At 40.4% G+C, this 14,772-nt stretch overlaps 2 protein-coding genes across 2 annotated transcripts in view; both read left to right on the forward strand.

Moving 5' to 3' along the window:
- The window catches only part of XPOT (exportin for tRNA), a 42,873-nt gene extending 33,876 nt beyond the window's left edge, over nt 1-8,997 (forward strand). The window contains exons 24-25 of the mRNA XM_025402463.1: nt 5,357-5,413; nt 8,416-8,997. Coding sequence (XP_025258248.1) covers nt 5,357-5,413; nt 8,416-8,442 — 84 coding nt within the window. The 3' untranslated portion in view covers nt 8,443-8,997. The remainder of the gene's footprint in view (nt 1-5,356; nt 5,414-8,415) is intronic.
- A 3,536-nt stretch (nt 8,998-12,533) lies between these two features.
- TBK1 (TANK binding kinase 1) overlaps nt 12,534-14,772 on the forward strand; it is a 48,335-nt gene continuing 46,096 nt past the window's right edge. Inside the window, exon 1 of the mRNA XM_025403270.1 lies at nt 12,534-12,844. The gene's annotated coding sequence lies outside the window, so the exon portion shown is untranslated. The remainder of the gene's footprint in view (nt 12,845-14,772) is intronic.

A 14,772-nucleotide genomic window follows, 5' to 3' on the forward strand; every position in this document is an offset into this window, starting at 1 on the left:
TGTACACCAAGTTTATCAAGGCTTAATCTGTAAATCTGAAACTGTATTTTGAGAAAAGTGTCTGGAAAGTGACCTTATACTTTTAAGAAGTCATTTGTATAATATTGTTTCTTGGCATATAATTTTCCAGATTTCTTGTCCAGTAGTACATGGAGTTAATGAAGTATCAAACTTTTGATTAAAACTAGAATTACAATCTCTTATGTAGATTGCAAAATTTGTTTCTTCATCAATAGTGTTTTTATTGTAAGAACACTTACATGAGAAATATACCATCTTAACAATTTTTACGTGCACAACACAGTATTGTTAGTTATAGGGACAGTGATGTACTTGTAAAATATAGGTGGATCTCTAGAACATATTCATCTTGTATAACTTAAGACTTTATGCCCGTTGATTAGCAATTCCCATTTCCCACAGCCCCCATCTCCTGGCAACCACCGTTCTACTCTCTGATTCTGTGAATTTCACTACTTTAGATACCGAATATAAGTGGAATCATACATTTATGTCTCTTTTTGTGACTGGCTGTTTCACACAATGTGTTCTAGGTTCATCCATGTTGTTACATATGTCAGGATTTCCCAATTTTTTAAGGCTGAATAACATGCCATTGTATGCATATATCATATTTTCTTTATGCATTAATCCACTGATAGATTCATTTGGGATTATTTTCACATCTTGGCTATTTTAAGTGCTACAGTTAACATGGGAGTGCAAATATGTCTTTGAGATGCTGATTCCAATTCTTGTAGATAAATACCCAGAAGTGGGATTGCTGGATTATATGGTAGTTCTACTTTTAATTTTGTGAAGAAACCTCTTACTATTTTCTATAGAGGCTGTATACCATTTTGCATTTCCGTCAGTTGTGTAGCAGGGTTCCAATTTTTCCACATCCTCACCAATGCTTGTTGTCTTTTGTTTTTTTATAATAGCCATTCTAATAGGTCTGAGGTGATATTGTGGTTTTGATTTGCATTTCCCTGATGATTAGTGATGTTTGAACATCTTTTCATATACCTGTTAGCCATTTGTATTTGGAGAAGTCTATTCAAGGCTTTAGCTCATTTTCTAATCAAGTTATTAAGTTTTTTGCTATTGAATTAGAGGAGTTTTTTATATTTTAGAAATTAACCCCTTATCAGATAAATGGTTTGCAAATATTTTCTCCCTTTCTTGAGCTATTCCAGAGGTTGCCTTTCTGCTGTGTTGATTGCTTACTTTATGGTGCAGAAGCTTCTTAGTTTGATGTAGCCCCACTAATGTAGCTTTTCATGATACCAATGAAATTATTTCCAAGACCAGCATCTTGAAGTTCTTCTATGTTTTCTTCTAGTTTTGCAGTTTGCAGACTTTATATAAAGACTTTAATACATTTTGAGTTGAGTTTTGTGTATGGTGTTAGATAAGGGTCTCGTTTTCTTTTGCACATAGATATCCAGCTTTACCAGCGCCATTTGTTGAAGAGATTATTGTTTCCCCATTGTGTATTCTTAGTACCCTTGTTGAAGATCAGTTGACTATATGCAGGGTTGATTTTCAAATTCTATTTTGTTCCATTGGTTTATATGTCTGTCTTAAAAGAGACAGGGTCTCACTCTGTTGTCCAGACTCAAATGTGGTGGCACCATCATAGCTCACAGCAACGACAAACTCCTGGACTCAAAGAATCCTTCTGCATCTGCCTCTGCCTCCCAAGTAGCTAGGATATATGTCTGTCTTTTGCTGTTACCATACTGTTTTCATACTGTAATATTAAAATATATTGTGAAATCTGGAAGTGTAGTACATCCAGCTTTGCTCTTTCTCTGGATTGTTTTGACTATTCAGGGCCTTTTGTGATTTTATGTAAATTCTAGTTTTGTTTTTTCTATTTCTATAAAATATGCTCTTGGAACTTTTATACGGATTGCCTTGAATCTATACGTTGCTTTGTTTTTGGTTTTGGAATGATTAAGAAGCTTTTAAAAATTTTTTAAATTTATTTTTATTTTTTTGAGATGGAGTCTTGCTTTAGTGCCCAGGCTGGAGTGCGGTGGCATGATCTTGGCTCATTGCATGCAACCTCCGCTTCTCAGGTTCAAGTGATTCTCGTGGCTCAACTTCCTGAGTAGCTGGGATTACAGGCAGGCACCACCATGCCGGGCTTATTTTTGTTTTTGCTTTTTTTAGTAGAGACCAGGCTGGTCTCGAACTCCTGACCTCAGTGATCTTCCCACCTTGACCTTCTAAAGTCTCGGGATTACAGGTGTGAGCCACCTTGCCTGGCCATTAAGAAGCATTTTGTTGACCTGATGGAATAGCGGTATTCATTTAGCAGCTCAGTTTTATATACTCTTTCCCCTGTGTCGTTTTACATAACGTGTAAAGGTGGGGAGGAGGGCCCTTTTATTGCAAAGACATTTCCAGAGTCATCTTCTTTTTCTTTCTCTTTTTTGAGACAGTCTTGCTCTGTCGCTGAGACTGGAGTGCAATGGCATTATCTCTGCTCACTGTAACTTCTGCCTCCCAGGTTCAAGCAATTCTCCGGCCTCAGCCTCCCAAGTAGTTAGGATTACAGGCGCCCACCACCACGCCTGATTTTTATATTTTTAGTAGAGACGGGGGGTCACCATGTTGGCTAAGCTGGTCTTGAACTCCTGACCTCAAGTGATCCGCCGGCCTCGGCCTCCCAAAGTGCTGGGATTACAGGCATGAGCCATCGCACCTATCCAGAACCAGGGGCTTTTCTGTGACCAAGGTAACCCCTTATCAATTACCCTAGCCCGTAGTGGCCTTGGATCTTACTGCTAGGCACTGGCTTTCAGTGTTGCTTTGTACTTCCCTGTCTTCTCCTTGGGTAATGCCACTAGGCCTGGGTAGGACGCCCGCCCTTTCATTTCATGGGTAGATTCCCATAAGAACTACTTTGAAGGCCAAAACGAGATGGGTGAGAGAGCTGCTTTTTCTCCTGCTCTCCTTTCTTGTGTCCTCATTCTTGCCCATGATTTTTTTGATGTGTTCCATGATCTCCTTATTCATCTTGATCTCTATATCCACCAGGACCTGCTCTTCATAATATAAATAGAATTGTAGGAAGGGTGATGGTATTGTGTTCTCAAACATCATGATCTGCATCCAAGGGTTGTTTGTTTGTTTGTTTGAGATGGGGTCTTGCTGTAGTCTTGCTCTGTCACCCAGGCTAGAGTGCAGTAGCACGATCTCAGCTCACTGCAGCCTCCGCCTCCCGGGTTCAAGTGAATCTCCTGCCTCAACCTCCCGAGTAGCTGGGATTACAGGCGACGGCCACCGCACCCAGCTAATTTTTGTATTTTTAGTAGAGACAGGGTTTCACCATGTTGGCCAGGCTGGTCTCGAATTCCTGACCTCGTGATCCACCCACCTCGGCTTCCCGAAGTGCTGGGATTACAGGCGTGAGCCACTGTGCCCCATCCAAGGGTTTTGTTTTTTTTTTTTGATCTGAGAAATACAAATTTCCTGGTACCCTCACCCAGCTGCCCAGGTGTGTTATAATTCACTGTTATGACCTTCACCAACTCCCTGAACACTACTACATCACCCTGGTCTGGGTACTGCAGAAGGGGAAGGGCCCCTTCACAGGTGGTGGCAGTCAGACACCAAAGAGGGGTAAGAGAACAGCAGACACCACTTCTCCTCAGCAGATTGCTTTGGGTAGTGAGGACATTTTAACAATATTAAGTCTTCAGTCCATGACACAGCTGTCTTTCAATGGTGTTTTTTTGTTTTTATTTTGAGACAGGGTCCTCACTGTTGCCCAGGCTGGTGTGCAGTGGTGCGATCTCAGCTCACCGCAACCTCTGCCTCTCAGGTTCAAGCAGTTCTCCCACCTAAACCTCCCAAGTAGCTGGGACTACAGGTGTGTGGCACCACACCTGGCCAATTTTTGTATTTTTGGCAGAGATGGGGTTCCACCATGTTGGCCAGCCTGGTCTTGAACTCCAGACCTCAAGTGATCCAGCCACTTCAGCCTCCCAAAGTGATGAGATTACAGGCATGAACCATTGCGCCCAGCCTCAATGGTGTTTTTTTGAGGCTTTTATAATGCGGTTTTTCCAAAAATAAAGTAGATCTCACATGAGTTTAAAAAATGAATTTAACTCATTTTTAATGAATTTGTGATCTCTTACTTAACAATATACCACCTTTAACTTTAGAGATATTAATGACTTTCTTGGTTATCATTTGTTACATAAGTAAACTAGTATTTTAATGAAAATAATTATTAATTATTTTTGTGATCTTAGTGCTCACCAAAAGTAGAACTAGACCATTCAGTTTACAGCTAATCTTCTTCCAGATTGCTAAATGAAGCAAAATTATTTTTCTATTTAGTAATTCATTATGAAAGATAAGGAACCTCAGTTTTCCATTTTTAATATGCCTTATGTCTGACAACACATTTTGCAGAATATTCCCTATTAGAATTCTCTTTTTCTTTTGGTCTAGCTCTGTTTGGTTATCCCTCTTACTAGATGTGAGCAGCCATAACAATGTAGTTTTTGTCCCACTCTTACAAGGCATGAGTCCACCTTGTCTAGGAGAGCTATGTTCTCAAAAGTGAAATCAGCCTGTTTGACAAGTACTAACATTTGAAAATGCTATAAACCTCTTGTGGTGAGATACTGTTTGAATTGATCTTGATAAATTAAATACTATGAATTTGAAGCAACCTTAAATTCCTTTGACAGAAAAATAAACAAAATATGGTATATATACACAATAGAATATTAAGCCTGATTTATAAAATAATCCTGTCATATGCTATAATGTGGATGAACCTAGAGGACGTTATGCTAAATGAAATAAGGCAGTTATTAAAAGACAATGCTATATGATTCCATTTGTTTGAGATATCTAAAGTAGACTCACCAAAGCAGAAAGTGGTGGTTGCCAGGGGCTGGAGCAGGGGAAAATGGGGAGTTCTTCAGTTAAGAGGCAGAAAGCAAGCTTGTTTTGCAAGATGTAAAAGTTCTAGAAACCTGTTGTACAATAGTGTGCATGTAGTTAATGCTACTGTACTGTACATGTAAAAGTGGTTAACGTGATAAGTTTTAAGTGTTTTTAACTACAGCTTTTTTAAAAAAAGAGCCAGGCACAGTGACTTATACCTGTAATTCCAGCTTCTTGGGAGGCTGAGGTGGGAGTGTCCTTTGAGCCTAGGAGTTGGAGGCTGCAGTGAGCTATGATCACACCGCTGTACTCCAGCCTAGATGACAGAGCAAGACCATCTCTTAAAAAAAATTAAAAAAAAAAAAAGTGGATATGAATTACAATGGATTTAATACGAATACATTTGTTCTTTCTCCCTCTTTTCCCCACCCCCCAGGAGTTTTGTCAAGCGCTTCAGCAGCCTGATGCTAAAGTTTTTAAAAATTACTTAAAGGTAGGTATTTGCGAAGCTCACGTATCTTCATACAATTAGGTAATGTTTGAGAGCCAAGAGAGAATATGTATCTGCAATTATAGATGTTTATGTGAAGTCCCTTTTAACTAAGCTGTTGCAAAAGATCGTAAGTTAGGTAAGCACACTGAATGTGTACACCTTTGATTATATTGGTGAGAAAATGCCAGTTTTATTTTATAGTTTCATGATGTAATTAAATAGAAACTAGAGGCATTAGGAGAATAAGAAATGTTCAGGAACAGTTGTCTACATTAAGTTGAAAAGAAGGGGCTAAAAATATAAAAACAGAAGAAGGAGATACTTGCTTATATCCTATTTTGAAACATTTGAACTGTAAAACATACAAAAACGAGAATCCTCAGATTTGGGCCATCAAGCCTCCTTTTACATTTACGAAATTACTGATTTTTTTTTTTTTAACTCTGTAAATCAACAAAAAGTGTCACGTTTATTTGGTATTCATAGTTATAATTAAGTTCATGAGATGAAACTGTCTTGGTCTTACCTTAGGTAGTCATTCATTTCATACATCATGACTGCTTTTTATGTACCAAGTACTACAGTAATGGCTGCAAATACAACTATGAGTAATTTTCCCTCCCCATAAGGAGCTCATGATCTAGAAATAAAGTTAGTGTGACAAGATGAATTGTTTATTTTTTATTATCTTCACTCAGATAATTTGAAGACAAAGCACTATATTAAATTCAGTAGCAGGTAACTTAGTGTAGCACCTGGTTCTTTTGGTGAAGACATTCAGTGGAATTTGTAAATCAAAGGGCTCTGCACAGAAGTGTGTCATCCTTTGACTGTGTTTCTAACATTTTCCCTTGTCAGTTTTTTCTTAGTTGTAGTTCGTCAGCTTAAACATCTCAGAGAGTTTGTGTGGAAGAATATTGAGGGCTTTTTTTTTTTTTTTTAATCATTGGGAACCCTCCCCTTCGCCATCCTCCCATAAAAAAGCAAAGTGCCTATGCGAGTAACCCCTGTTGAATAACCGATCAGTCAAACTGAATTTAAGGACTCAATCCTCACTATTAGAGGTGTCTGTAACAGTAGATCTAGGTACCCTGTAGAAGGCTTGTTCTCCAGATGTGGTTATTCATCGGCATAGCATTTGTAAAAAGTCTTCCTTCTGGGCCCAACTTCTCTTCAGTGATGACATTATCTTAGTGATCATAACTATCTCAGTATTAGCATTATTATTCTAGTTGGAAAAAATGAATTTCATTCTTTTGTGCTCATTCCTCCCTTCACATCTGATTGATCCTCAGATCTTGCAGATTCTTTTCTCATCCTCTCTTCTGTCTCTGCTGCTCTGGTGTAGGCTGATGTTATCTTACTCTGATCTCTCTTCTCTTGTTCTAGCCAGGCTGATGTGTTTGACTCTTCAAATAGTCCTTTGATATTTATTCACCTTCCTCATAATCTTCCTAAACAAATTCATGTTTCTCAGTTTGGCACTTAATTTTTTTTTCGAATTCTGACCTGAGACTACCTTTCTGTTTTTTCTTGCAGAAATGGTCTTTACTGTTCTTGTAGTTCTTCAAAAATCCTGCCTTAATAGCAGCCCAACTTCTGTGTGAACTGTACCCATTTTTCTATGTTTGCCTTAAGCACGGTCTCCTTGTAAGGTTTTCTTTTGCCTATATAGTGATCATTCTTTCCCCTGCACATAGTCAGTAGATTATCTGTTAAATGAATCTCCTGGGTACTAGGGCACTATCAATACTGTTCTTGCCTGTATTAGTCCATTTTCACGCTGCTGATAAAGACATACCCGAGACTGGGCAATTTACAAAATAGGTTTATTGGACTCACAATTCCACATGGCAGGGGAGGCCTCACAATCATGTTGGAAGGCAAGGAGGAGCAAGTCACATCTTACGTGGATGGCAGCAGGCAAAAAGAGAGCTTGTGCAGGGAGACTCCCATTTTTAAAACCATCAGATCTCGTGAGACCCATTTACTATCAGGAAAACAACATGGGAAAGACCTGCCCCCATGATTCAATCATCTCCCACCCCGTCCTTCCCACAACACATGGGAATTATGGGAGCTACAAGATGAGATCTGGGTGGGGACCCAGGATCAAACCATATCATTGTCCTTACTGAGAACAGTGAATTATGTCTGATGCTCACCTGACCTGCTATGGATGGCAGTGTGTAGTACTAGGCCATGCCTAGCACAGCCTCTAGCCAATTCCTTTGTAGTCTCAAATTTTGACTTGGAAGTACTTTTGAATCATCAAATAAATAGTAAATTCCTTATGGGGTTAGAATTGCTGTGTTTAGCTTTGAGTTGTTTCCCCCTCAAATTTTATTTATTTATTTATTTTTGAGACGGAGTTTCGCTATTGTTGCCCAGGCTGGAGTGCAATGGCACGATCTCGGCTCACCACAACCTCCGCCTCCTGGGTTCAAGTGATTCTCCTGCCTCAGCCTCCCGAGTAGCTGGGATTACAGGCATGCGCCACCGCACCAGGCTAATTTTTTCTATTTTGAGTAGAGATGGGGTTTCTCCGTGTTAGTCAGGCTGATCTCAAACTCCTGACCTCAGGTGATCCGCCCACCTCAGCCTCCCAAAGTGCTGGGATTACAGGCGTGAGCCACCGCGCCTAGCCTCAATATGTAATTTACCAGTGTTAATTTTGAAATAGTACCAATCAGTAAAAAGGTGTCAAGAGCATGTTTTCTTCTGACCACTTGATTTCCATAGCATAGAGATAATACCATATTTTCACTACTTCCCCAGTTGGGTGATGTCAGCCTAAGTTATAGCTAGACTTACCAAATTCTCCAGAACAGAAAGTTCTTACCTTGGATTACATATGGATATATAAGGCATGTGAAATGTTCTAAATGTCTATCATATGTTACAAAAGAACACTGCTAGCACTCAGAAACTTGGAGCCATTCTTCAGGTGAAAGTGATGCCTTCTGACATTAGTATTGACTGCATTGATACTTTATTTACAGGTGTTCTTCCAGAGAGCAAAGCCCTAAGGACTGGATTTCCCTGTGCCTACTTCATGATCAGGAATTCCAGTTAGTGTATACAGAAGCGATTTTTGTGTGCCATTCACACTGGTCTTTTTCACACTGTTTTGAGCTTACTGCAGTATATGTTTTGGGATTTTTCTGTAAAATGGGTGTAATTTTCCTGACACAGGTATGTAACAACAAAAGAAGTTGCCTGCATGCCGGTCCAAATTGTTCTGTATAAAGATGCTCTTAAAAGACACAGTTATCCTAGAACCTTAATTCTTTTTTATTTGAAATTTTAAGTCAAGTCCTTTATAAAGACCATAGCAGTGGAAAACAGTGTACTTTTTAAAAAATTGCTGAATATAAAATGTTTGAAAATTTTCTTTATGTGTGAAGACACATGAAGTATGGGGGGAATACAACAATCAAAACTAACTTTTTGTAGATAGCCATTTCATTTCTTTAAACTGTTTCAATGCCAATATGTATTCTACAAAAGAGAATGGTTTTAGGCTCCAGTGTTATACTTTTTTTTATATATATATATAAAAAAATAAATTTTACGTAGTGAAATCTACCAAGTCTTTTCTGGAATTATTGTAAATACTTTAGTTTTATTTTCATCTTAATCTCTCCCTAATTTCCCATTTAAAGGTTTACAAATATGAGTGTGTGGATGCTTTAATTCATTTAACCTCACTCCTCAAAGGTAACACGCAACTTAGTTCTGTTATATGAGTCTTTTTTTTTAATGTACTAGAAAAAGCCTATGTGAATCTGTTGATAGAATTTAAAATTCCAGGCCAGGCGTGGTGGCTTACGACTGTAATCCCAGCACTTTGGGAAGCCAAGGCAGGTGGATCATTTGAGGTCAGGAGTTTGAGACTAGCCTGGCCAACATGGTGAAACCCCATCTCTACTAAAAATATAACAGTTAGCCAAGTGTGATGGTGCACGCTTGTAATCCCAACTACTCAGGAGGCTGAGGCAGGAGAATCGCTTGAACCCAGAAGGCAGAGGTTGCAGTGAGCTGAGATTGTGCCACTGCATGCCAGCCTGGGCGAGAAAGTGAGACTCTGTCTCAGAAAAAAAAAGAATTTAAAATCCCAATTTATTTTCTAACTCTTTTATTGGATGTATTTAGAACACAGTATACCTATAGTATACCTATGTGTTTATTATGTTTGTAAATGGTAGCTAACATTTAATTACTAGAAGTACTTACCCCTGCCTTCCTCCATTTTTATTCATAGCTACTTGAGAAAGCAAAAGGAAATAATAGTTATCAGTAGTATCACTGGAAAATTAAGAAGAGAGGAGGGACAAAACTGAGCAGCAGAATTCATATAGACATTTAAGTTTAAATTCTAAAAGCTCAATTGAGATTTTCAGGGAGGGTGTGTTTTGCCCTTTGGCCTCATGAATGGGTTTCATGATGGGCTTCAGTGGCCTATAAACTCTGTAAAATTCTATTCTAAATTTTGCACATTTATTTTGTTCTGGTTAATTCCAGAAGACATTTCAAACATTTTTCTTACATCATATAATAAAAGTACTTAACTAAATTGACAATTATAAAAATAAATCAGCCGGGCACGGTGGCTCATGCCTGTAATCCCAGCACTTTGGGAGGCCGAGGTGGGTGGATCACAAGGTCAGGAGTTCAAGATCAGCCTGGCCAACATGGTGAAACCCCATCTCTACTAAAAATACAAAAATTAGCCAGGCGTGGTGGCGGGCACCTGTAATCCCAGCTACTTGGAGGCTGAGGCAGAGAATTGCTTGAACCCAGGAGGTGGAGGTTGCAGTGAGCCGAGATTGTGCCATTGCACTCTAGCCTGGGCAACAGAGAGACTCTGTCTCAAAAAATAAAATAAAATAAAATAAATAAATCAGTGAAATGCACCTTATACTTTAATAAAAAATGTTTTCAGAAATAGATAAGTGAAAGCTGAGTGTTTCTTTGATAGGGTCCCCTGTACTATACGAGTGATAATTACAGCTACTGTAATAGTAGTAATTGTTAAACAGATACTAATGAGTAGCATAGCATAGTGGGTAAGAGTTTATATAGCACAGGCTCTAGAATCAGATTAAGTAGGTTCAAATACCAGTTCTGCCAGTAACTGGTTTAGAACCTTGGGCAAGTTAAATAATGTCTCCCAGCCTCAGTTTTCCTATTTGTAAAATGGGGGAAATAATGGTAGCTACCTCAAAACTCATTATGAATTCAATGAGTTAAACGTGAAAAGACTTATTGCAGTAGCTGGCACATAAAGACTTGATAGTAGTTTATATGGATGCTATCTCATATTAGCATATATGGAATTAATAGTGTATCACTATACTTTTTTTTTTTTTAATAGAGACCAGTCTGTCACCCAGGCTGGAGTGCAGTGGTGACATCATAGCTCACTGTAACTTCTAGCCCCATACTCTACTAATCCTCCTGCTTCAGCATCTGGATTAGCTGTGATCGCAGGTGTGCACCACCACATCCGGCTACTTTTTTTCTTTTTTTTTGGTAGAGACAGGGTCTCTCTATGTTACTCAGTCTGGTCTCAAACTCCTGGCCTCAATCCTCCCACTGGCCTCACAATGTTGGGATTACAGGCATAAACCACTGCACGCGGCCTGTACTATGCTATCAATTCCATATATGGGAAGGTGTTTTCCCGTTCGGAGCTCTTTAAAGCTCTGCAGAAGATTTACATGTGTTTATCGAGCTAAGAGAAATCAGGGCATGGAAATTGAGTGTGTAATAAAAATTAAACTCTTCATGTTATATAATCATGCATAATTTCTATCTTCTTCTCTGAAGTTGCCTAGAGCACCATCACAGTTAGGAAACTTCCATCGTGAATTTCCTTATTACCAAAAGCAAGTACCCAAATAATTGTCTCAGGAGAGGAAGGACAAACTGTTAACAAGCTGAAATATTTGGGGATTTGTGTGACTTGACTAGGGAACCACAGGGTTTTGTAATGCCTGATTTAGCCCTGTGCCTAACAGTTTATTTAAATCTTAATGCTAATGTTAACTGGTTCCCAGGTGGTTGACCTTATAAGAAGACACTGTGTGGTATTTTAATGTGGTAAACATGTGAATGAAGGCCTTTGGCTCAATTAATCACTCCCACAACTTTGAGCTGTGGTTTTACTGGTGGAAGGAACTTTAACAGGTCTTCGCTCTTGTCATTAGATATCAGAGAACTGAAATTGGTTGGAATTGTAAGCAGTGAATAGATGTGTTGTTAGAATGATTCCATCACTTATACATTGTTTAAAATGCTAATAAAGTAACTTGCTTTGTAAGAACACATTAGAGTGGACTTTTGTTATTTCCATTGTGCATTTGATAAAACTGAGGCTTAGAAAGGTAAGAAACTTGCTTTTAAGTTAGTAATTGGCGGCCAAGATAGCAACCCTAGGTCTGTTCCATTCAAAAGCCTCTGAGCCACTCCTCATGACTTCCAAAAGCCTCTGAGCCACTCCTCATGACTTCCCGTTCATTCGTGTTTGCTGTAGTACTTACTCTGGGACACACCATCTTCCTCTTCCCCTCCACTCAGAAATTTAGCCCTAGATGAGCAGCGGTCTGTCTGCCCCCTCCTTACGTTGAGAAAGGCCTGTTTTGCTGTCCGTGGGCAGAAGGGACCCCTTCAGAAAGCTATTCCTTATTGGGAATAGCTGCTTGAGATTTTGACTGTACGAATATTGCAGGACCTAATTTTAGTATTTAGGTTTTAGTTCTTAAATTCTTAAGTTTAGAGTTAGATACTTCAAAACGGCCATTTTCCAAAATACCAAGAGGGAGTTAAATGAACATACTTACATTAAGAATTTAACGTCTTTCTGGGTGATAGGAAAATGAAAAAAAGAATGTAAAGTCTGAATTTCTGTGAGACGATAATCTGGTTCCACTGCAGCCAAAGTGGGCCCTTAAAACATAGAATCCATCCCTCCCGGCTCTGCCGGCCGTCTCTGCCTGCCCCCCCACGTGTCCCACGTTCTGCAAACCTGTAAATCGGGATGTAATCCCTTGTTCAGAGTCGGTCCGCCCCACTGTCGGCCGGCGCTCGGGGTAGGGGCGGGATTTGCAGTTGCGGGAATCCCAGTTATTGTGTTCGCTGCTCAGGGCTCCTCACTTCGCCTTTAGAGTAAAGGGGAGCGAGGGGAACAGTGGACGGGGTGTGTCTCCAGACATTCCCCTCATTACCGTGGCCTGGGAAGCCGACTCAGCAGTCGCCGCCGCAGCTGCGGTGGCTACCGGACGGGCCATAGACGTGCGCACGCGCACCCGCACCAGCGCGCCGGCCGTCGGTCACGTGGCCCCCGGCCAGGGCTTGCGAAGCCGGAAGTGTCCTGGGGCTCGAGGCCGCGGGAGCCCGCCGGCGGTGGCGCGGCGGAGACCCGGCTGGGTAAGTGAGACGGCCGCGGGCGGAGGGGCCAAGGCGGCGCGGGGCGCGGTCGGTCAGGCCTGCGCCGCCCGGCGGGGAGCGCTCCCGCCCCCTGTGGGAGGCTGGGATGCTGAGTCAGAGCGGGGGCGGGGGCGGGCGCACCGAGAAGCCCAGCACGACCCGAGGCCAAGCCATCCAGGACCCAGGCTGCGCGGACACTGCCTCTGGGGTGTGTGTCAGGGGCGGCCGTAGCGGGTGGAATGGTCGCGCGGGCCCTGTTCCCTGCATCCCCGCTCCTCGCCGCGCGGCCGGTCCTCGACCTGCATCCCGTCCGGCGGCTTTGGGCACAAAGAGGACGACTCCGTTACCGGGCCTGGGCCCTGGCTGCCCGGGGAGGCAGGGGCACCTCTTTCCCTTGAAGTTAGACTCGCTGTTTTCTACCCTCTTTCCGAGAGTCGACACAACTGGCAGTTTTTAAATGCATTGATTTTTCAGAGGATTAAAAAGAGACGTTTCCTTAGAGTTTTAGTGATGTTCTGTCCGCAGAGGTTGACTCACACCGGAAACTAGAAGCCTAAGATATGTTAAATATATGCCTATGAAATACGAATTCCCAGACGTTCCTTGCTCCTCGTCTACCTGACTTATGAGTTTAATTTGTAGTCTCTATCCCAGGTATTTTTAGTAGGTGGTCTCAAAACAACTCACAAGTAATTGCCAAAGGTATAACCAAAGACAGGTCTTTTCCACTCTGGAAGCCCCAGTGTATGAATCACATAGGGGTAGAGTTTGGAAATCCTGGAACTTTGTCCTTAGGCCATGTCGTCAAACCTGTTTTCATCCCTCAGCAAATAGTAACTTTCATTTTGGACGGTATAAGGAAGTAGACTGAACACGGCATCATCAGCAACATACTTGTGGAGTGCTTGCCTATATGCTTGTCAAAAATTTGGGACGATTTATATGGCAAGCACGTTGTGGGTGTGCTGAGTCATGTTTTAGCATGTTATTGTGGAGTTATTGGAAGATAGTTTCAGAAGATATTTCCCCTGACCACTATTGTGATTACTCTTAAACAGAAACTATAGTTTTGTATCTGCATAGAGAACAGATACCTTAGCTGATAAATATTTTTCTTATTATTCTGAAGGTACATACATATAGGTACCTAATGGTACTATTTGCCATTTATAGTTACATTGATTAGGGAAAGTTTTTCATTAGATAGTTGAGACGTTTATTATTGTATCGTAAATGAAATGTAATAACTGACAAATGTGTATTCCTTATTTGTGAAAAGGAAATCTTATTTTTATTACTTATTTCCAGTAGTCGTATATAAAATTTATCTAAATTAGATGGGTGGTAAAATTATATAAAACTATCCTGCTGTATCTGTGATTGGTAAAATTGAGACCCCTGACCATTCTGCATATTCCTAACCCAACTTGGGCATATTGGTGGTTATTAATTCATCACAGAATACCTACTCTAGCATACTACTTTTTGCTTTAACTTACTGTGGAGGGATATTAAAATCCATGTTTTGATGACAGTACAGCAGGTTTAAGGGGGCATGGTAGGACTAGTGTTTATGCTATGTTAGCATACATCAATTTTAGTCCAATGTGGAGCTTGGATATTTTGTATACCTTGATAGATCCATAGCTTTTCAGTATTAAAGACTTGATAATACAGGCTACTTGATACGTTTATATATTTATACTTGGAGGTTGGAGAAACTATCCCTAATTTCAGAAGAGTTCATAACTTTTCAGGAATAATAATTTTTGCACCTTTCCTTTGTACTTGTCAAGTTCTGTGTAGATTGTGTAGATGAAATTTTAGCTTATGGAAATATTATGCAATGGCAACATTTGTTTTCATTAGTGTTTCCCTGCTCTGAAGGAAACAAAGTAATTTTTTTATATTTATTATATTTTACATTA

The sequence above is a fragment of the Theropithecus gelada genome, chromosome 11 (genome assembly GCF_003255815.1).
Source record: "Theropithecus gelada isolate Dixy chromosome 11, Tgel_1.0, whole genome shotgun sequence".
Taxonomy (NCBI): Eukaryota; Metazoa; Chordata; class Mammalia; order Primates; family Cercopithecidae; genus Theropithecus; species Theropithecus gelada.